This window comes from Rhinolophus ferrumequinum, chromosome 19 (assembly GCF_004115265.2).
Source record: "Rhinolophus ferrumequinum isolate MPI-CBG mRhiFer1 chromosome 19, mRhiFer1_v1.p, whole genome shotgun sequence".
Classification (NCBI taxonomy): Eukaryota; Metazoa; Chordata; class Mammalia; order Chiroptera; family Rhinolophidae; genus Rhinolophus; species Rhinolophus ferrumequinum.
In genome coordinates this window covers 26,070,043-26,094,617 of record NC_046302.1, presented here as the reverse complement: position 1 = coordinate 26,094,617, position 24,575 = coordinate 26,070,043, and the positions used below count along the sequence as shown (strand labels likewise).

At 33.9% G+C, this 24,575-nt stretch overlaps 1 protein-coding gene across 4 annotated transcripts in view; it reads left to right on the top strand.

Annotated features, from left to right (window-relative positions):
* DSC1 (desmocollin 1) overlaps positions 1-23,987 on the top strand; it is a 309,329-nt gene extending 285,342 nt beyond the window's left edge. For 3 of the 4 annotated variants that reach the window (XM_033087310.1, XM_033087311.1, XM_033087309.1), the window contains 14 exons: positions 876-1,078; positions 2,359-2,478; positions 3,341-3,496; positions 9,003-9,147; positions 10,370-10,536; positions 10,959-11,093; positions 11,578-11,763; positions 13,180-13,439; positions 13,591-13,733; positions 17,723-17,935; positions 18,431-18,676; positions 19,944-20,065; positions 20,802-21,056; positions 21,929-23,987. In XM_033087310.1, the coding sequence (XP_032943201.1) occupies positions 876-1,078; positions 2,359-2,478; positions 3,341-3,496; positions 9,003-9,147; positions 10,370-10,536; positions 10,959-11,093; positions 11,578-11,763; positions 13,180-13,439; positions 13,591-13,733; positions 17,723-17,935; positions 18,431-18,676; positions 19,944-20,065; positions 20,802-21,056; positions 21,929-22,126 (2,549 nt within the window). In that variant the 3' untranslated portion in view covers positions 22,127-23,987. Of the gene's footprint in view, positions 1-875; positions 1,079-2,358; positions 2,479-3,340; positions 3,497-9,002; positions 9,148-10,369; positions 10,537-10,958; positions 11,094-11,577; positions 11,764-13,179; positions 13,440-13,590; positions 13,734-17,722; positions 17,936-18,430; positions 18,677-19,943; positions 20,066-20,801; positions 21,057-21,802; positions 21,849-21,928 lie in introns of all 4 variants that reach the window. The other variant, XM_033087312.1, reaches the window with a different exon arrangement.
* Positions 23,988-24,575: the final 588 nt, after the last annotated feature.

Below are 24,575 nucleotides of genomic sequence, written 5' to 3'. Positions count from 1 at the left end.
ACAATGAACTGGTATGCATCAATTTATGTGATCTATTTCACAGAATAGCTTGTGAAAGTCAAATAAAATTTCAACTAGTTTTACTATCACAGCCACACCTGAAGCACAGGTTAGTTGTTCTGAGTCCAAGAATAACATCCCTTCCATCAAGGTTTTTCATCAGCATTAAGTTTACATTTAGAAAAACACACTTTGAGTACAGAAGAGGTAGCCTTCCCAGATAGAGGTTGCTTCGACCAGTGCTTTAAATTAATCTCTTGTATCTTTCAAAAAACATATCAAATATATATAGTCTATACTCTAAAGACACACAGTAAATATGCTAAATGTATTAAATATGAATCTGTAAAGGAAATATTTTGATAACAATCACAATATATACTAAGTATTGGGTTTATTAAACCTCTAGAAGATACTATACAATGATTATTTGCAATATTACTGAGAAATATTATATAAGTATAAACCAGTTTTCTTATTTTTGCAAGATTTAACTATTAAAGATTAATTAAAACAAGTTCAAAATCGACTGATGTCGTGCAGTTAGTTATATTACATATAACATAAAACAACAAATTTTTTTATACGTGTAGAAACCCATAAGTCAAAGTTAAAGTGGAAACAATAAATCCAATGACACTAAAAACATATTTTGTCTATTCATAAATTAATTTATGATGAAAGTAATGGAAACTCTGACTTCATTAGTGTAATTATTTAATTTTCATGACCCCTCAGTTTTAGAATAGCAGGTACTCATCAAATTCCAAGGGTGACTTTCTACTTCTCATGCACCAACTTGCAGTTGTTATTCCTGTAAAACTTGTTCCATTATGTTTCATCTTACAAATTACTGTGAAATTTCTTCCCTGCAGTGAATCTGAAGGAGTGTCTCCAACCAGCCAGCCTAATCCTGTCAAGTGATCCTGACTTCAGAATTCTAGAAGATGGCTCAATTTACACCACACATGATCTTGTTTTGTCTTCCAAACGGAAGAGTTTTTCCATTTTCCTTTCGGACAGTCAGAGGCAGGAAGAGAAAGAGATAGAAATTGTACTGGAAGCAAGAGGAAAGAAGGTATATTCAGCAAAGACTTAACCATGTTAATCTGCTTAAGAGAGTCCTTCCTTTCATAGACTTGTTCCATGTTAAAAATCATTGTTCTTTAATGCTCACTTGGTTGTCTATTTCATTGATAATTAACACATGTAAGGACTAAGCTGTTTTAAGGAGTGTTAGTGCTGTTTACAAATGGTATAAAAATTAACAACTCTATAGCCAGGGAGCAAAGTCAGAATATCAAATGTTTCAGACAGTGCTTTGAGATGTGGTAATAAGAACAACCAACCTGAAGAACTAGGCAGGGGTGAGTCTGTAACAGTGAAAACTGATTCAGGCTGGAGGTGTGGCACTCCACCCTGAATGGCTCTCTCCCAAGTGACTATGGGTGTGAGTCTCTCTTTAAAGAAGAGAAAGGATTGTCTAAAGCTTACTCCCATCTAAAAATTCCATGGGGTCCTTTTCTTCAGAGAATGGAGTAGTGGTCAGTCCATAGCATTGATTTCAATGTTCTGATGCTCAATTCACTTTCTTGCAGTGAGTGGTGGTGATCAAGGATAAACCTATATAATTTTACTAACTAGGGTCACCCCAATGCACTTAATAATAATAAAAAAGGAATGGGAAAGGAGAAGGTTATTGGAATTCATGCAAATCTCACTTTAAGCCAACTCTGCACAATGAATTTGGTCTTATAAAATCATTTTTTAGTAAGTGATTTGATTTGAGACTTTCCCAGCTAAGTTGCTTTTGATTATAAGAACTCCTCTTCATCAAGTTCAGAATATGCTTAAGGATTACAAAATATTATTTTATATCACAATTGTAAAGAGTCTCCACATCACATAAAATAAAACATAGTTGAAGAAATGCTGACCTGTATTTTGTATACGTATACAAATACTTTGAAATGAAGCTAGAGTTTTAACAAATTTTGGTTGTACCACTCCTAGTAGAATAAAATCCATTCTTAAATATTTGTTAAGGGATTATCTATTTTTAAGGGGTCTTTACTTCTCAAGATGGCATCTCTTACCAGTGCCTTATACAATTCTGGCTCGTTAGCTGGTTAAATCGGGAAAAAGGTGAAACTGTTTCTTAGTCGTGGTGTGTGTGTGTGTGTGTGTGTGTGTGTGTGTGTGTGTGTGTGATTAATAAAATAATAAAAATAACAGAAATAGTTTGGGGTTTATCCGTGACATTATTATGTACACCCTCACTTATTTTCTTCATGTCTATATAAAAATCCTATAATGATAAGCCAGGCTATATATTTCTTTCTTCCTCATCAAATGCAGGTTCCTAAGAAGAGACATGCTAAAGACACTGTCCTCAAACGCAGCAAGAGACGATGGGCTCCAATTCCATGTTCTCTGATGGAGAACTCACTAGGTCCATTTCCACAACATGTTCAGCAGGTACATTTCATCTTGTTTTATTTTACAGGTTAGAGGGTTTTTTAGTGTGTGTTTGTTTTTAAACATTCCATTTGAATTGCACAATATTTTGAATCAGGGCTTTAACCTATTGGTACTGATAAGGATCATCCATTCACCAGAAATAGGGTTCCGTAGAAGTGAATCAGTGTCATTTGTCACTTTCCTCCAGAAATCATATTTAGCATTTAGAAAAAGTTTTATATTTTGAGTTTCTGATGCTCTTAGGTCTACACCCAGATTTCCCTAAATACTCTACTGGACTTTAGCATTCATGTGCAGAGGACATGCCGACAGATTTTGCATAATTCAACTCACGATTTAACACATCCTCACAAAAAAGAGGTCAATATTTATGTTTACCAAAAAGGTGGTGTCACTGCCAGGTAAGTCTAGGGTAAACATAGGCCAGCTTTGAAGTTATGCAATTTTTGAAGAATTAATTTTGGGAGGAAAGTTACATTATTTCTATTTTTTTTAATCACGAAATTCTCCATTCTAAATAATTCAAAATCACTAAAACTGTTACTATAATTTATATAGGAGTAAGAGCAAGTGAATAGGAATTACAAAGGTGTATTCAACTCCATAAATTTTCCACAAGTATGCAGATAACACAAAAAAGCATTTGGGACCAAATAAATGACAGTTTATGGCTTTGCATATTCAGAATATAAATAAGAATTTGAAAAATATGGGAGATGGCAGGTAGATAAATGGAGGAAAGAAAGAATAGGTGAGTAGGAAAGAAAGCAAATGATAAAAAAAACCCAAAAAACACGAAACATCAAAAGATGTCAGATTGAAGATATTTTTTATCCTAAATTGTCACTTACTGTTATAGGTCCAATCTGATGCTGCACAGAACTACACCATCTTTTACTCCATAAGTGGACCAGGAGTGGACAAAGAGCCCTTGAATTTGTTCTTCATAAATAAAGACAGTGGTGATATCTTTTGTACACGAAGCATAGATCGTGAGCAATATGACCATTTTCCGGTAAGATGATTTGATTACTTATTCAGAATTATGTTTTTTATTACTGGTTTAATATTTTCAGTGTTGCTTGTTTATATATTAAGAGTCAATTAATTGATTTAATATTTTAAATATTGTTAATGTGTAAAATAAACTACAAATTTCTATTGATGCCATTGATGAAGAAATACAATGAATATAAGGGAAGAAAAGTGGAGAACTATAGAAAGTATAATGACAAAATTTTAAAGGACAGATTTTTACCTGTAGAATCCTGGGATAACAGTGAATTTATTGAGTTCAAAGTTCCCTAAAATAACATGGTTCAATTATTTTCAACTCTGCCTGTGCATTATAAATGATGTGATAACTTTTTAAAAAAATACTGGTCCTCTGGCCTATCCCCAGAAATGCTGATCTAATTATTCTGACACGGGGCCCAGTCAGTTGAAAATTAGAAGTCATCCAAGGTGATTCTAAATGTGCCCTAAGGTTGAGATCTGCTGTTGTAACCTCTTCCATATAAATAGCATTGTGCTTTTCTTTTTTTCTCGCTGACTATCCTTCAGGAACAAAAATCTTGAGCATCATTTTATTTCCTTATAATAAATTCGTTTTATTCTATCTAATCTTACCCATCCCCCAAATTCTCAGTCTTCTGAAAATCAAATCCTTTATGTTTTTTTTGCTTTCTGTTTCAACTTCACTTGTCTCCTTAGCATTCTGATATCTAATCTGACATATAAGAGTTCACACTGAATTTCGGGGTGATGGAGAATGGAACTGTTTCAGCACTCGGTATCTTGAATTATAAGAGAGTGTAGTAAAGACATTTTTGGTAAAGAAGCACATGAAAGAGGAATTTATCTTATACCTGGGAGGTTCAGAAAGTAAAATCTTAGCAGACATCTGAAAGATGAGTAGGAATAGGGCCACGTTAAGGAAGCCAATGAAAGAAGTCAATTGTGTGGGGAGGAGGAGGTACCCAAGTGTTATAGGCCGAGGCATCAGCAATAGAAAGATTCATTTATTAAAAAGATATCAACAAGAACAACAACAAACCCTGGCTGAAGTGTTGTTTGAAGTTAAGGAAGAGTGTGAACTACAAGGCTAGAGTGGTAAGAAAAGAACATGAAGGACTTTATAATTCATGCCAAGGACCCTATCCTCAGGATGTCAGAGCACTACACTATATAAGGTAGTGCAATTTTTGGAATAACATGAATGTTCCACTTCAGGGATTTCATAATGAAATAAAATGGTTTGCAAACATTTTTCTCTTTCTGTCAAGAAGCCAAATAAATAATGGACAAATAACACACACGTATCCATCTATGTGTATGTAAATATGTAAGTTCTCTGCTGCTTTGGGAGTTCCTTCATAAGAAGAAAGATCTAACACTAGTAGTCACTCTTGTAGAGAAGTATAAAGCTGCCTACTCTACATGTTGAGATGTACTCTTCATTTTTACTGTGCTGATAACATCCCATTTATAGATTTTGAGGTTTTCGGCTACTTCTCACTGGTCAACCTTCTGTCTATCTTGACTTATTGGGATTATCGCCATGAAAAACAAAGAAAATCATTTAAAATTAAAATATCCCTTTATTATTTTTTTGACATTTTCTTTTCAGGACAAAGAAATAAAGTAGTTTGGAATTTATGCTCAAAGTTGAGCTTTTGAATAATTTTCATAATTAGTCATGTTTCTCTAGTTTCCATTAACATGGTTAAGTTTGAATTGACATTAAGAAATGCCACTTGCAAATTAGTAACATTCTTAAAGGGAAGTATAACAACCGGATGTGAACATGATGCACGTTGTATAATCACTTGAGGCCATAGAAGCCTTCTCTGTCAATGTAGAGATTAACATTAAAATAATATGTCTTTGCTTTTCTATCAAATCAATTGCCCTTATTGTTTAATACTGAAAAGCTTATTTTTCTGGAAATTAGTAGATTTTCAATACCTGCCACTTTTTCTTGTAGTCTCGAATAGGTCACAACCTCAAGAATTGGTTTTCTTCTCTGTTTTACGGGCTGCTAACAGTTGTCTTACCTACTACCTCAGAGTTGTTTTGGTCGTCAAATGCCATAATGTTGGCAAGATCACTATATAACTGTAAAGCTCTTTAAAAATATCCTAATGTTAAATCAAATTAGGCACATGCTCCAGAATTTTGTTCCCAAAACTGGGGATTTTGATGGGATTTCTCGGTTCTTTGCTTTTATCTAACCTATATAAATAAGTGTCAATAAATTATTATTTGAAATAATTGATTTCATTGATTATTGGGAACGGTAGCCATGGTTCAAATTCAATACATGTCATTGCTGTGTTCCTGTTCTCTCTCTTGCCCCATGTTGTATTGTTGAATTTTGCCTCGTGGAAACTTTTCAGGTTGAGTCACACCATTTTCACAGTTGGAGGAGTTAGTCAGAAACCACTCAACTCATCTAATTTTTTAGGGATTCACATAAGGTCATTTTTCCAAGTTTTTCAAAAGAGTATACAAAAAGAGAATTTTCTTCAATAATTCCAAGTTATTCTATGAAAGAAAGCAGCTACAAACACTTACTCTTTTAAAAAAATATATTAAAGAATTGTTGGCATACAATATTATGTTAGTTTTAGATACAACACTCTTCCTCTGAGTGTTGAGGAGAATCTGTACCCTTTATAAGTTTATAGGGAAAAATCAGTTCAATCTGGTTTCTTCTTACCTATCCAATAAGAACCTTATTATCTTATAACCTGTGTTTCCTTTTTGAGACACACAAGTCTATCCCTTGTCTTTATATGTGCGTTGTTAATCACATTGTGTACCCATTCAGCTTTGGTGTCACTGCTCTCCCCCTCTCTCTGCCCAATCTACACTGGATACCTGATGCCCCTCTTTACAAGGCCAAATTCGAGTCCCAACTCCTGCTGTCAACTTTTTGCATATTCCCAAAGATGAGAGCAATTTCAAAGATAAGAGCAAATTATAGTATGAAAGGGCTAAAAGAGCTGAGTTTCTTCAAGCTATAGAGGCGATTCAAGGGGAAAATGACACCACAATAATACACACTTGAAATTTAAATAATACTCTTCTAATTCCGCTAAAAATATGCTAACTCTAAATTATATTCTATTTATGTATACTTATTATATTTATTTATACTTATAGCAGTATTGAAATGTATTATTTTGCTTTTAATATAGAATAATGAGAATAACTGCTAAGCAATTACTTTTAAGTTTCTTTGAAATTGTTGTTGTAATGATTTAAAAAATATTTATAATTATGTTCTCTATTATATGAATATAAGTGTATTCTCCTAGGGAGCTAGGCTACACTTTAAGGTTTAGGTACATTTCTAGTTTAAGTTGTCCCCTTTACAGTAAAGATTTCAATTTTGATTTATTTTTTAGGTACTCAGCTCATTAATAGCAAAACGAAAAGTAGTATCTGAAATGGTACCAGAAACAAAATCACCACACCTGAATCAGTGGAATGTGAAATAATATTTACTTGTCTTAGGTTGGTGCAAAAGTTATTGCGGTTAAAAGGTTAAGAAATAATTGCAAAAACCGCAATTCCTATTGCACCAACCTAATAGTTAAACATCAGGAAATATTATTTCAAAGGACAAGTGATTATATTGCGGGAAGCAGATGATCATTTCCATTGAAGAGAAAAACTAGCAAAGAATAGTGTAAATTATAGCAGAATGGGCTTAGATTAGATATGAAAATATTTTAATGCCAATGTGATGAGATAAAAAAATTCATTACAATTGATTCATACAATGTTTATGACTTTTTTTATGGAGGGTGAACTTAGGTGTAGTTTATCTTCCTAAAAGAAAAAGATGTGTGGAATTGAATGTAAAAAGCTAATTGTTGAAGAATTCCCCAGTGTAAGACTGTGTTAGGTGCTCCAGACACAAGAATATCTGTAAGACACAGGTTCATCTCTGAGGACAATTGTAATCTAATGTAGACATAAAACAATTTCATAATTTTCTCTAACTGCAACTCTCAACTGGCAGCAGTTTAAAAAAAAAATCACATCAAATGTGGGGAGAGGAAGGCTGAATAGTTTGACATCTGGATGTGATGGTGGTGAGGATGATGCTGGCCATGATGGCAGTGGTGATGGTCGTGGCGGTGAAGGGGTGATAATACACTCCAGTATTACACTCCTGAGTTCAGAATTTATTTGAGAAATAAGATATAGAGATCAGACTGTGGAAATCAAAGTATAAGCTTTGTTACTCAAATAGCACACCTGGAGGTTGTTTGGGGAAAAGTGAATAAGGGGACAGAGAGAACATGGATGGTTATTTCAACACTTCCCATCCTAGAGATTAGAGTGGAAATTACTTCTCCTCTATGTTAGCATGTGAAGATGAAATGCTGCCTTTTAACACGTTAATGAGGATTTTGTGGTTAGTTTGGTCAGTGATGGATAGGCAGATCACTGAAGAGTGTGATGAAGGGATAACGTTTAAAGATGTGCTTTGTGGATATGAATCTCACTCCTGAGTTCTACATAGATTGGAGAAGGTCAGTTAAGCAATTGCAGGATAGCTGGTAGGACGACATGTTGATAGGATACCTATGGAGTCTATGAAGATGATGGCATTGGGAATAGAAAAAAGGAGATGGATGATAGAGACATAGAAATGCCATAATTGCTAGAACTTGGCAACTGACGAAAACGGCTAATGAAAAAGAGGGAGGAGTTAGATACCTGGAATTTTATGAATAATTTTGGTTCATTTTAGAAGATGGTTACAGTAGGGAACTCAGGAAGAGCTAATTGTGGTGAAGAACTGAATTAATACAGAGTTCACTTTGGACAGGTTTAGTTGGTTCTGTCAGGGAAGAAAATCTGTTTAACTCAACAACCATTCATTGAACACTTAACTATGCATAAGCCACTTAAAATGAGTGCAGAAATAATATGATAGTGTTTAAAGGGAAAAACCATTAAATCCTGGCATTTGAGATTAAGATATATCATTTTGAGATGAAATTTGGAATATGTGCATGATTTTATTAGCATTTTTATTATACAAGAAATGTGTGTTTATGGTAGAAAAATGAAAAAAAGCAGTAAATAGAGGAAAAAAAATATAATTGAATCATCCAGAGATAGTTGATATATATTTATATATCAACTGCAAATAAATAGAATTATATTTTGTATAAACTTAAGAAATACTTTTTATTAGCATAACCGGGGATGTCGCCATGCCTTCTAACATGCAGAACAGCATGCAGTTAATCAGGGAATGGAGCGGCCTCATCCAGCTGGAGTGCATGGGAGAATAATGAGAACGCTGAAAGAGGGCTGAAGCCACATGGCATGCCTAGACTGTGCTGGTGTGTTGTCTCTCAGTTACATAAGTTCTTAGTTACACGCACTATTGTGGATGATTTCTTAACCATGACGTCTTTTCCCAACTGCTAAATTTAATTTTGTGCATAATTTGTTATTTAAGAATAAGCTGATGGCGTTTGTCTACCTTTCAGCTGTACGCCTATGCAACAACCGCAGACGGTTATGCACCAGAGTACCCACTCCCCTTATTATTCAAAGTTGAAGATGATAACGATAATGCCCCATATTTTGAGAATAAAGTGACTATCTTTAGTGTGCCTGAAAATTGCCGATCCGGTAAGTTCATATTTTAGGAAGACACTAGATTTTTGCTTTAATTGAATCCCTCATTAATATTTTAAATGCATAATATGTTCATTCGAAACATGTTTAATTGCTTGACTTTCAAGGATATTCTACATAAAATTCTGTTGTCTTATATAATATCCACTTCAAAGGCAAACCTTTTAGTGCTCACTATGCTATGCATATATAGAAGGCAGCTAACTGATACATAAAGTTTCTAACTTTGTTAGATTAATCCACAATGAATATGACGGTGTGACAGAAAAATGCTGTTTATATTTTCTAATTTGACCGTGTACATATGTGTCACAAATATATTTATAAAGCCATAAATGATTCGAATCTCTATAAAGTCTCAGTACATTTTCAAGGACCCAGAAATATATCGCAGCATGGAAATGCTAATCTGATTTACAATAACACATGCATTGCTTTACTTGGCATGTTTTCCAGACAAATTGAAAAAATAATTGAAACTGGTTTGATGCTATGGGCAGCCAAGATTGTGATCTTGGTATACCCAGGGGCATAACAAGACTTCCTAGTTTATTAAAAAAAAAAAAAAATCTACAAAGAAATGTTGTTAGTTCTTATGCTTCCCCTATTCTGTCACCATTATATATGTGTATTTAATATTGCTCTCCCACAATAAGTGGTTTGCTAAAGCAACATTTCCAATACACTGATTTCCGGGCCATAAAACTTGACCTAAGGTACTCAAACTAGTGCATAATATTTGTGTCTAACATATATTAATAATTACTTGCATATATTAATAATCCAACATATTTATTAAAACATAAAATCTTTATCATAAGCAAAGCTGTGCTATTGCTTTAGTTAACATTATCAAATTGGGCTATAAAGCAAACAAGATACACAGAGAAGTTCCATCCAAAAATGGCCCATGAACTCCGGTAGTGGGTTGGGAGGAAAATATTTGAGAATCACTGTGACCAAGGGTGGGGTGAATGTTCTTAGATTTGTGGGATACAAATCATGTTATTCACAGTACCTACTTAATTGAAATTTCTAAGTCAGGATAGCTTAGAGATTTGGAGAGCATTTAGATACTTTTCCACTTACCTACAAAATTAATCTACTTGTGGGTTTTGGGAGAATATACTACAGCCATGCCTTGATTTAATTTGCGTCTGTAATTCAGTTATATTGCTACTTTAAATTGTTGACTCTACTGCATTTATTTAAACAGGCACCTCAGTGGGCAAAGTGACTGCCATCGACCTCGATGAACCTGACACTCTACATACTCGTCTGAAATATAAAATCTTACAGCAAATCCCAGATCATCCAAAGCATTTCTCCATACATCCAGACACAGGTGTCATCACCACAACTTCACCTTTACTGGATAGAGAAGTAATGAATTGGTTATTAATTTCCCAGCCACTGACCTATATTTAAACTGATAATGAACTCCCAGACAAGTTACAGTAAGGTCCCTTGTGGCTCCCTCTCCAAGCATACTTCCATATAGGCTGTGATTAGGGACAGCATAGCATGTCTGGAAGTATGGACACTTCTCTGGACACTTCCTTTGTCCCTACAGAGATTTGGGGACGGTACAAGGTATTAGATGAGGTCTCACTTAAGATCATTGACTTGATTTGATGTACAGATGCTAACATAAAAAAAATAGCTTTACATTTTGAAATGTTATGTTAGACACATCAGCTTTTCATTGTCCTGACTGACCAATCTCTTGCTCTACATTTTTATTTATGCTGGCTTTTTTTTTTGGAAAAAAATATTCATCAATATTTCTTTTTCCTTTTTTTCAGAGCTGTGATACATACAAGTTAATAATGGAAGTACGAGACATGGGGGGCCAACCTTTTGGTTTAGCTAATACAGGAACAATTACTATTTCACTCGAAGATGAAAATGACAATGCACCATATTTTACAGAAACCTCTGTGAGTACATCTCTGTATTCATTCATCTAAGTTCATTTACTTTTTCAAAAAAACAAATCTGGAAAAAGTCAATCTCTGTATTCATTCATCTAAGTTCATTTACTTTTTCAAAAAACAAATCTGGAATTAGGTTGCTCTGTGAGATTACACATTTTGGTTGTAGTAGCTGCCACTTACAAATAACATAAGCAGAAAAATACAACTTCTATAAAAATATTGAAATGGCGGTTATTTCTGGATGCTAGGAAGGGAACTACTCCCTTGGCTGTCTAAAAGTTCCTTAGCCCTTGAAGCTGTTCATACATCAGCAACATCAGTGTTTTCTTGGATGCTAAGCTCCAGTATAAGATTCCTTAGATTTAGACTCCTTTTATAGGATGAAGGAGAAGAGGCCTTCTCTCTCGTGTCATTTACACTTCAATATATTAAGATGGAAAGAGACTAAAGCCATACATTTGTAATAAGAAGAGGCAATTTTTTTCAGTATTTTGCAGAAGTAGAAGAAAACAGAATTGATGTTGAGATTTTACGAATGGCGATATATGACAAGGATTTGCCCAACACTCCTCACTCAAAAGCTGTATACACAATCCTACAGGGGAATGAAAATGGAAACTTCAAAATTAGCACAGACCCAAATACAAATGAAGCAGTCTTGTGTGTTGTCAAGGTAAACAAACAAACAGAAAAATCAAGTGATACTTTAAAAAATTCTACTTAATTGATATATAAGTATTTATATATGTGCATATATGTATATGTGTGTGTGTGTGTGTGTGTGTGTGTATTCCTGTATGTATATGACTAGAGAATTACAATGCAATGTTAAAATGATTATATTGGTTTACATAAATTTATTGTTATTATTATTATTTTACCCTTATTTTCTGTCTTAGAGGAAAGGCATATCAGGTACAAAACTTATTGTTCTATAGATGAGGCAAACCAAGGCAGAGAAAGTTTGAATTAGTAATCAGATACTAGCCTGAGAAAGTTTCTTAGACACTCACTTGTCCAAATATCTTATTTTATAGAACATAAGACAGAGAGAAATGGAAGAGTCACTAATTGAAATCAAACCTCTTGACTTTCCAATTCCCTTCATGCTCAGATTCTACTTTTACCTCTCTATAGTGTATTTTATAGAACAATTTACTAAATATCCCCATGAATTCCCCTATATTTGAGGTAGTCAGTGCTTTAGGATTTTAAAAATTTAATTGCTATCATTGGTACCTACAATGATTACTTTAACTGAACCTGGTTCTGTTCTAAGTCCTTCTGCTCAGAGCCTTCACTAACATGTTCCATATCTTCCCTCATTAATTTCTTAGAAGCTTTATGCTCAAATTGTGCTTCCTTCATAAGAGTCAGAGAAAAATGTCCTTTAATTATTATATTTCCTGTTCTTTCTCTTTTTCTTCTTCTTTGCTTCTAGGTTTCTTTCCATTTTGTTCTTATCTTGATAGATTTCGGTCTTTAATTATATAACTGTTGTTTCAGATTCTCTCTAATTATTCAGTTCAGGACTAAGCATTTTGATTAGGAACTAAACAAACCCAAATATAAAGTGCTTTGAAAGTTGCTGCTAGATAATATCATTTAATCTTCCGAATCATATACTTGGAGAACTGCTCCATTATAGCCAAATCTCATATGCTAATACTCTCTCTAATGATTTTATACACTTAGCTTGGAGTGACTTCTGCTGTTTTGGGTATCACTGCTATCCCATTTGATAAGTAATGAAATAATGAGTAATAGTGATCTATTTGAATTTAGTCAAACACTCATTCTATATTCCTGTTAATATTTAAACTTGCAATGAAAAAATGAAAGCAGGACCTTCTAAAGAAAAGTGAGAAAAAAAAATTGGTTGAATCTTAAAACAACAATTTTACATTTGATAGAATTTGTCATAATAGGAAGCTAATTATTAGTCTTTAATTGCATTACCACCTGCTTGTGGTAACATTTTATACAAAAAAAATGATATTCCCTTTTGTGCTAAAACTTGGAATCATGGTTAAAAGTCTTCTACATATAATGTTATATATTTAATAACCAAATTATGTTTATTTAACAGCCATTGAACTATGAAGTCAACCGTCAAATTATTTTGCAAATTGGTGTAGTTAATGAAGCACAATTCTCTAAAGCACAAAGCTCACAAGCTCCCACTATGTGTACTACAACTGTCACGGTTACAATTAAAGACAGTGATGAGGGTCCTGAATGCCAACCACCAGTAAAAGTTATTCAGAGTAAAGATGGCCTCCCAGCTGGCAAAGAACTTCTTGGATACAAAGCATTCGATCCAGAAACGCGCAGTGGTGAAGGCTTAAGGTAATGTATTTTTCAAAAAGTTCCTTACTTTTAATTGTGATGTAAATTAACTTCAAATTTATGAAAGTTCTGTGTATTTTTCAGAATGACAGATTTTGAGATTATGTCCACTTTTTGGTTTGAGCATTTACATTTGATTTTTAAAAACTAGGTATAAGAAGCTAGGAGATGAAGATGACTGGTTTGAAATTAATGAAGTCACTGGTGACTTGAAAACTTTAAAAGTGCTAGATAGAGAATCAAAATTTGTAAAAAACAATGAATACAATGTTTCCGTGGTTGCAACGGATGCAGGTGAGTGCAATTTTCTAGACATAAAATATAAGTACATGATATATTTTCAAGGAAATCTTGGGGAGAATTTTGTTTATTTCCAGATCAAAATTTAAGGCAAAAATGTTTGCTATTACGATTGCTCAATATTTTGGAGACCACTCACTTTATTTAAATTAATTATTTATTTTTTTCAGTTACAGTTGACAATCAATATTATATTTTATGTTAGTTTCAGGTGTACACAGTATAGTGGTTAGACATTTATATAATTTATACTTGACTAATTGATCCCCCCAATTAGTCTAGTACCCACCTGGCACTATGCATAGTTCTTGCAACATTATTAACTATATTCTCTAAGCGTACTTTACATACTTTACATCCCTGTGACTATTTTGTAACTACCAATTTCTATTTCTTAATCCCTTCACCTTTTTCATCAAGCCCCTCAACCTACTTCCCCTCTGGCAATCATCAGTTTGTTCTCTGTATCTATGAGTCTGTTTCTGTTTTGTTTATTTACTTTGTTCTTTAGATTCCACATATAAGTGAGATCTTATGGTACTTGTCTTTCTCAGTCTGACTTATTTCACTTAGCATAATACCCTCTAGGTCCATCCATGTTGTTGCAAAAGGTAAGATTTAATTCTTTTTATGGCTGAGTAATATTCCATTGTAAATATGTTCTTCTTTATCCAGTCATCTCTTGGTAGGCTCTTTTGTTGCTTCCATATCTTGGCTATTGTAAATAGTGCTGCGGTGAACATAGAGCATACATTTTGTTCAAATTAGTGTTTGGATTTCTTGGGATAAACACCCGGAAGTGGAATTGGAAGTGGGTCACAAGGTAGTTATATTTTTAATTTTTTGAGGAACCTCCAAGATGTTTTTCATATTGGTTGTACCAGTTTGTAATCTCACCACCAGTGCACAAGGGTTCCTTTATCTCTGCAGCATTGCCAACACTTGTCGTTTGTTAACTTATTGATGATAGCCATTCTGATAGGTGTGAGGCAATATCTAATTGTGGTTTTAGGCTGCATTTTTCTGAGACAGAGCACCCCATTTAGACCCCAGTGCATCAGTACCACAAAGTGAGGAGGAGGTGGATGGCCAAAGTCCTAGTTTCAAGGTCCATATTACTTGATACCTGCCTTGGACATGGTAGCATCTTCGAGGATGCCCATTTTATTCAGGAGTACAAATTAATTTACTGTGATTTGAACGCTCTGTAGGAATTCAGCCCACCTAAAACAGTTGGGTCCAAGGTAGGTTTATCCTGAGTCTCTCTTAATGGGAAACAGAATAGTCACCCTCATTCCTAAAGAAACGATTAAACAATGACTCTTAAACAAGTCTTTGCTGCAGTTTGCAATCCTTTTCCAAGATTAATTCTAGAACGCATCCTGTGAAGAAATGTTGTTCAAATGTCATAAAGTAGTCCTCTCAAAATCCTTGTAAACATACACTCCTAGCGGTGAACCATGAATCATTTAGTGTAAGCCCTTACCATTGCCTTTCCTTGTGGTCATGCAAGTGCCTGACTTAAGGTTTGATTGCTGAGGCATCCACTTCAGAGATGGCCGCCTCAAATAAATACACCGCTAGCCACACACCAGATAAAGAACCAGGCTGCTTCCCCCACCCCTTGTTTGTTCTCCTCCTGTGCTTTGAAGTCCCACTTTTATGTTTTAAATTCACCAATCAAGAGTGAGCCTGCAGAACCCTAGGCCCCTCCCCAATCCTGACGCCAGGCACACAGAGAACTTGCCTCTCCCCGTTTCCCCACCCACCCCATCCTCAACTCCCATGATCTTGCTGTGTGGCCCCTGGTATGCCGTGTAATTTCCAGGACTCTTAATAATAAACCTTATTTTTATTTATTTAGTTTTTTTCAAAGTTTCCTGAGAGCATCTTGCAATCATGATGAGAACCACAAGGCCTGGTCTAGCCACAAAATTGGTTATTGATAGGCTGAGACTGGCACATACACTCTTAATGTAGTTCTTTCAATACAGGTAGAATTTGAAAGCTACTAAAGAATGGGAAAAATACTAGCTGAGAAATATAGTTAATTTTGCCACTACTCTATAATCCTGGGTGACTTGCTGCTCCTATATAAGTAAAAGTGAAATTTGAATGGTTTAAAAGATAATTATTTTGTCAGACAATGATTTATATTTACTCATTTATTCCACAAATGTTGACTGTTTAGTAAGTTCCAAGGTACTAGGCAAGTTACTATGGAAACTAGAATTCATAAGACAAGGTCAAAATTTCACATGATATCAATGAAAGGATTATTATATTCTCGTAAGAGATTCTATGGTATGAAACTTTCCCTATACAGGAAGTAGTACTCATGAAGAAGTAGGAATCAGTTAAGAGCTGCCCTAATTAAAGGATAAAAGGAGGAGATTTCACAGAAAGGCAGAAGCTTGGTGATGGGAAAATGAAATACTACTTGGAGAGAAGAAAAATATGGAGAACAGAAATATAAGAAATTAACTTTGTTGTTTAGTGCTAAGAGACAATGTTTGTAGGCATAGTAATCATAATACAACGAAAATAAATGCCAAATCTAAAAGGTAGAAATCTGTATCTCAGGTTCATGGATAACTTAGGTGTGATCAAGAAGTAAAGTTGGGGATGTTATAAGTTTTAATGGACGGCCATATGGTGACATGAAGGATTTTGTTTATTTGAACTTTAATCCATAAATATATACTTCCAAGGGCCAAATATATAAATAATTGTTTATATTTCCACATGAGCATTTAGTTTTGATGCTTATAAATATTTCAGGATGATGACCTAAATATTCTAGCTTTTTTAGAATCCAATTTATTTCCCAGTCTTTCTTGTATCAATCATCTCTGTCAGTTAGGCTGGTTTCCCTGCTATCACTCTAGAAAGCACTGTTTTGTTTGACATTCAAGTCCCTTCTTCAAATAAATGGCAATGGCAACTGCTGCGATTGTTCCCACTAGTGTGTGTTCAGTTCTTAATACCTTTCAAACCCTCCTTCCTTGGGAATAATATGTTAATTATCACAGATGCATGTTTTCTTTATAAACGGGTGTTTCATTTTTTCTCATGTACATTCTGTTCCTCTTAATTGATTGTTGTGAGTTCAGTTTCTGATAAGCACCCCCATTTTTGGCTAAGCCACCCCTTTACCAAGCATCGTGTGTAGCTTTTGGCATGTTTGCTTAACACAGGTACTGCTCTTTCCCATTCCTCTGTTGTGAGTCCCATTAACCTCCAGGTCTAGGTTGTGAATTTCAAAATAGTACGTTCATTCTGTTCAATGTATTAGTATTAAGTTATAAGTTAGCCAAGAAATACCAGGCATTTCACTAGGCTCTCAAGATGAACATGACTTAGCTCTTAAGATGAGCAGGTCACAGTTCAATGTGTGAGCCAACAATCAGTCAAATGTTCCGAGAAATCAAAGGACACTATGGCTACCATTGTCCATAGAAGTTATGACAAGCTTTAGGAGGAAGTGATATTTGAGTGGATTCTTGAAGGATAGTAAGGTTTTACCAGGCCAAGAGGAAGAGAAAAGTGTTCCCAGCAGTGCCAACAAAATATACCAAAGCAGACACAGGAAAGAGCACACCTAGTGGGTTTGAGGGCAAGTGTTACAGAGTTTCAGCAAAGAGTATATGAGGAAAAGTGTCAGGAAAGGAGGTTGAGGAAGTGATTATGACCAAATGTAAAGTCTTTGCATTTTGAGCGTGAATACAGCTCTTCACAAAGAAAGATATAAGAAATCAATTTTATTTTTAACTGGTTATTCTGTTAGTGACGTTATTCACAGTCTCCTACATTTCAGTTTTAGAAAGACCCTGTCACGATTTCATATTTGTGGTAATGTGATCGGGAAAATGTGAAATTCAAGTTCAGATAGCTAGTAGACTGCAGATATCAACTGTGTACCATAGAGATGGTTGAAAATAAATTTTTAAGTGAAGATGTGTTTTATTTTTTATTTTTCTTAGATGGCAGATCTTGCACTGGAACATTAGTAGTTCGTTTGGAAGATGATAATGATCACGCACCACAAATTGAAAAAGAAGTGACAATTTGTCAGCATGCTCAGGATTTTGCTGTTCTCAAACCTGTGGATCCAGATGGACCTGAGAATGGTCCACCTTTTGAATTCTTTTTGGATAATTCTGCCAGTAAACTTTGGACTGTAGCAACAAAGGATGGTGTGTAATTATGCTAAATCTAATTAATGGGAACTTACAATGACTAATCCTCTTGACTTTCACCTAACTTCATGATAATAAATAAATATTCATTTTAGGAAATTATTTTATTGGTCCCCAAAATGGATAATACCTTGATTTTTTTAAAGCAATGAAAAATTTATTTATGTTAAGTTTAGATTCTTGTTTTTGAATATATTTTAGGAAAACATATCAATTCATTTTTATATAATATTTGAATAACATGTTCAGTATAGATTAGTCTGATAGAAGCAGTATCAATTTATAGAGCAATATCAACTACTTTTCCTGGTTTTTCAAGAATCAAAATCATTTTTAAGGAAGAAAAATGAACCAGTAGAACTTTTCTTCTAAGGTAAATTCTGTGCCTTCTATCCCCGCCCCCTCAACCCACCCTAGGAACACCAAGTCAGAATAACATTGCGATGGAAAGGTCATATCAATATATATTCTCTATGTCTTTTTTTCTTGTAGGTAAAACTGCCATTCTTCGTTCACGGCAGAATCTTGATTATGACTTTTATAACGTGCCTATCCAAATAAAAGATAGACATGGTCTTACTGGAAAACATATGTTGTCAGTGAGAGTATGTGACTGTACAACTCCATCTGACTGTAGAATGAATATTAAACAACGTGAGAGCAATGCTAACGTATCAAAAGTAATACTTGGAAGATGGGCTATTCTTGCCATGGTTTTGGGTTCTGCATTGTTGTTATGTAAGTATAATTATCTAAACTGTGTTAGGTAAAGTTTTATCTTTCAAAATATATATGGCAGTTCTTTATATCAATGACATTTACGAGCTTTGGTGAACGTGCCCTTTTTAAAATCGTGTGTGGACTATACGACTTAGGGTTCTGAGACATAGAAGAAGAAACATGTCAGTAAGAGAAGATTACATTTTAAAGTAATTTCTAGAGGGGGTAGCCTCAGTTCTTCCAATAATTAGCTGTGAGATACTTGGTAAATCATTTCCTCTTTTTTGAGTTTACTTTTCCATATGTAAAACGAAGAGGTTGGATAAAATTAATGTGAAGAGTCCCTTCCATACAAAATACTATAGGCTTTCAATCAGCCAAGTTTATGCAGTGAATGTGCAAAAAGAATTAGTGAGAAAAGTATTTCCAAAATTATCTTAGACATTTATTAAGGAAGTGATGTAGCATATTTGTACATCTTAAGAACACGCCAGTGAGAGGAATGAATAGAAAATAGTCATGGTTTGAGCCACTGAGGAAAAGTAGTGCATGCAAAGAATATTAAGATTTTACATTCTGCCAATTGTTTTTTGGAGATGCAAAAGTGATGGAAATCATTACCCACAATTCCTTTACTCCCTCCTCTCTCTCATTTCTTTTTTAACAGTCTATTTGACTACACAAAACCTGTTTGCATTTATAAACTCTTCCCATAGTCTTTACTGTGTCCTAATTCAGTGATTTGTGTTTCAGGCTAAAGTGGATATTCTTCTTAGCACTGCATTAGTGATGTACACTTTCAAAACCAGTCACTGATTCTTATATAATTGCCTTTATTCTATTTATGCTTAATGATCTTTGTTTTATAGTTCTAAGCCTTTTGCATGTGTTCTGTATGAATTTTAAATACCAATAATACTAGCTTAAAATTCAAATGAATGAAGTTACTATTTCAGTGTGGAGGAAATAAGAGAAACATTTAAGTTAATTCTGGACCTGGGAAGAGAACTGTTAATAAACTATGCTCACTTCATACTCTTTTCTTTTTATTGATTTATTTCTCATTTAAGCCTAATAACATAATCGCTCGAAAACAGAGATGGTCTATATGTTAATACAATTGCTAATATTCTGTTTTAAATTTTATGACTCAAAGATTTCTCAATTTATGGAACAAATTTTTTAAAGTACTGTGAATAAACTTTTAAGCAATCATGTGATTCAAATGATTTAATGTACACCAGCATAAAAACATACTATTTACTTAAATATTTTTATTTTTCAGGTGTTCTATTTACATGTTTCTGTGTCACTGCTAAGACAACAGTAAAGAAATGTTTTCCAGATGATGTAGCCCAGCAAAATTTAATTGTATCAAATACTGAAGGACCTGGAGAAGAAGTGATGGTAAATCATGTTTCACTTTCCTTTGAATTGTAGGGTGATTCCATAACCATTGATTATTACATAATAATAGTAATAATAATAAAAGATAACATTTATTGAGCAGTTACTATGCCAAGCAGAGCTCCAGGTGCCCTGCATATGTTATTTCATTTAAACTTTAAAATTCTATTGTATTAGTTTCCTATGACTGTCATAATAAAGTACCACAAGCTGAGTGACTTAAACAATAGAAATTTATTGTCTCACAGTCCTGAAGGCTAGAAATTAGAGATCCAGGTGTTGGCAGAAGCATGTTCCCTCTGAAAGTGTTAGGGAAGAGTCTGTCCCAGGCCTTTTCTGGCATCTGGTAGTTCTTTGGCTTATGGTAGCATAAATCAAATCTTCAAATGTCATTCTTCTCGTGTGTGTGTCTGTGTCCAAATTTCGCCTTTTGGATTTGGGAGCCACCCTAACTGAACATGACCTCGTCTTAATTTAACTAGTTACATCTGTAATGACCTGATCTTCAAGCAAGATCACATTCTGAGGCGCTAAGGGTTAGGACTTGAATATATGAATTTTGGGAAGACACAATTCAACTCATAATGCCTACTATATGGGTACTATTATTTTATATGTAGGGAGGGAACTGAGAGGTACAGCAGGTAAGTGATTTGCCTACGGTGGGAGAGACATGAAAGCAAATGGTGAGTTTCAATTTGATTCTTTCATTTTATGACTCTAACTTTATTTTTAGGATGCAAACATTAGACTCCCCGCACAGACATCCAACATTGGTGAGACAAGCGTGTCTGTTGGCACTCTTGGTGGCCAGGGAGTCAAAGCACAGCAAAGCTTTGAAATGGTCAAAGGCGGCTACACTTTGGAGTCCAGCAAAGGAGGTGGACATCGGACCTTGGAATCTCTCAAGGGAGGAGGACAGGGAGTCACAGATACGGGCAGATACGTATACACCGACTGGCACAGCTTCACCCAGCCTCGGCTTGGCGAAGTAAGTGCCAATGAGTTTGGGTTCATATTACATGAAAGCTAAACACTATTTACAATTCAGAATTTCCCCAAAGTTTTACTCCTCATACACTTGTAATTCATCACCTTTTTAATATTGAATTATCATAGATAGGGATGTCAGGTTCAAACCCAAAGAGAAAAATGACCTTTTACAGTTCAATTTTTAAAATAAGCTTTACAAAACTTTATCTAGGAGTGGTGTATGTAGGCGTGTTTAAGAAGTATAAAAAGACTGATAGCTGCTTCCCTAGAATATTACCAGCAAAATCACCTGAGGTGAAATATTTGTTATAGAGTAATGCATGGATCATATATTATAAACATTTTTTAGTGTGTTGAATCCTCTATGTGGTTATGAAATCCTGGCTATCAACATCAAGAAGATAGACTGTTATGCTTTTATTTTGGGTTTTAGTTCCTTGGTTTATGTTCAGATTAATCAATATAGGTTAATATCAGCCACTTTAATACATTACATTATTATAGCTCTATAATAGTGTATAAACAATAAGAATCATAGCCAATATTGGTTTCCCCCAAATATGCAAAGATACTACAGAGACCCATTTCAACTGTACAAATCTTACATTCAAATGGGAAATAAAACAATTTTTGTATGATGTAGCTTTAATCTCCATAAATGTTTCCACTGGGAGCATTTATGTATTTGCTATATTTTAAGAATGACTATAATACAGACCAATTATGTGCATTTTTTATATGTAGGAATCCATTAGAGGACACACTCTGATTAAAAATTAAACAGTGAAAGGTAAATGAAAGACATTATTTTTATGCTAATATATTTAGGTGTTTTTAAAAAATAATAAAATGTGCTCTGTTTTAATACAGAAGGTGTATCTGTGTGAGCAAGAAGAGGAGCATAAACATTCTCAAGACTGTGTCCGTTCATACAACTATGAAGGAAAGGGGTCTATGGCCGGCTCAGTAGGCTGCTGCAGTGAAGGGCAGGAAGAAGAAGGCCTTGAGTTTCTAGATCATCTGGAACCCAAATTTAGGACACTAGCAAAGACATGTGTAAATAAATAAATGTGCCTTTTTAATAGAGTCACATCTACAAATGCATATGTAGGAGTATATTGAATGTAAAATAGCAGCATCTGCTACTGTGTTTGTCTATTGGAGGTACACTTCCAGTCGTGTAGATAAGGATCCTATAAATATAAAGCTCCCTAAATTCTTCTTGTCTGATATAACTTCCCTGTTCTTTAGAAATCAGTTTCATTTGTTAATTTTCTTTTATATACGTGTATATATTGCCCTTTTTCAGGATTGTACTATGTGCTTTCTTGCACCTTCTATCTGAACACTGTATGCTAGGTGGAAGAGTATGTGGGAGTGTTGGGTATTGTGGAGGCTAAAATGCATTTTTATTTTAGATGAAAATTAAACACTTTCGTCAAAATCTTGGGGAGAATTACACTTTTAGAAACATTGTCTTTGGTGCCAGAGAATTCCCTCCTCTACCCAAGTAGCTATGTATTGAAGGATTTTTAAGCATTCTTTGGCACAGTCTTTGATTTGATATATAATAGGTCATTTCTCATTATACTTTTCACCCTGCACGGGTGCTCTCAGCATTATTCATTTTCAGGATCCTTCAAAACTCAGTCCTTGGATCTCTGCCCATGTGAATGCATTAACAGGTTCCTACAGCTTCTAGGATTGTTGGAAAGACATGGACTAGAAGTATTTCAGCCACAGAGATTTTATAAGGATCACATGAGAGAGCGTCCATGAAAGAATTGCAACCTTGATGCCCATGGGTTGACTTAGACGCACAAATATGTTTTGAGTACAAACATAGTACAAAAATCATCATGTACTATTATTACTTTTTTAAAATACAAATACCTTCTCAAGAACATGCACTCTCTAGTTTCATGCAGGCCTACCATCTTCAAGCATTTGTTGAACAAGCACAGCAAGCATTAGGCTTGCAAACCCGAACCGCAGTGCTTAGCCCTTTGAATATGCTAAACATTGAATGACCATACATATTGGAACTGAATATTCAATCTACATTGGTAATTATTGTAAGAAAATGGGAAATCAGAAACAAAGAGTATCTGGCATGTATATGTTAAAAAATTGAAATCTATTAAAGCAATGCTTACCAAACATTTGTTGAATGATAGATGAATGAACGCCTGAGTTAATAAATTATTTAAAATGCATAATATTTTAATAGGATACTATATTTTATTAAGTTAGAAAGAAACCATATGTTTGAATAATATTTTAATAGTCTTTTTTTTGCCAAACCATACATTTATAAACAATAATAGCATATATTACACAGAAATTTTTCATTCAACAAAAAGTTTTTCATATAACTATGAACTAGCTCACTACTGAAAAAAAATGAGTGGTTAATTTTTAAAAATTTTGTGATTAGTCTCCTTATTCTCAGTTGCAGTACCTAATTAGTTTCTTTATATGAAATTGGGTATTAGAACAGAATAAAAATGTTGTTTTAATAAGATTTTATTTTATAAGCTGTCCACATTGTATGATTTTTATAGCCATTGTGAGGAAAATAATTCTGGGGGTGGGGAGTAATGCAATTTCTGTTGTCTGACACACGCACACTACCCTGACAATGATACCAGTTTTGAAATTTTAAAATGTAATATTAAAATTTTGGAAATACATGATAATATCATGCTAAGTTATATTCTGAAATATAGGTACAGAATATCTTCTGAGGAATTTAAAAATTACTAGTCAAACATTAACTTACATGTGTTTGTTTATGTTTTTATATTTTTTAAATTTGCTTAAATATGAAAGAGAAAATTTATACCTGGACATAAAGTACAATTAAAGGCCAAAGGAAGATTTCTTGGTCAGCAAGACACTCTAAAAGTATTACCAGAATTATTAGAAAGTGTGGGGAATGAATTTTTATTAAGTAGTTTTGTCTATTTGAAATATTTTCAAATATCATTAAAATTTATCTCACAGAGGAACTATGACAGTTTTTTTATTTATGTAGGAAATTCAAAGTCATTCTCTGTTTACACTCAAAATTAAATGTTAATTGTGTGATTGATGAAATTTATGAAACTCCACTGGACTGTTTACAAATTTAGTTTGTTAATAAAATATTGTATTTTATAGATTATTTCACATAAATTAATTACAATGAGTTAATTATAAATTTTTTTCTATAATTAAATCTATAAGTAGGGAAAATATGCAATTAAATTTTCTTTTTCTTGGTTCAGACCTGAAATTATTTCATGGGGAAAATTTCCAGGGGAACATCAAAATAGTTGAAGATTGATATAATAATTACAAATTAGCATTGATACTTCCTTAACTTTACTTAGCTTTCCTGAGTTTATTAAAAATATGTTATGAAGCTTGATATCTATGCATATGTCTACATTTAAAAAATGGAATATGCTATATTATTTGGAAAATATTCACAAATAGATGCTTTACAGTTGAAGATTTTCATTATCATAGGAAA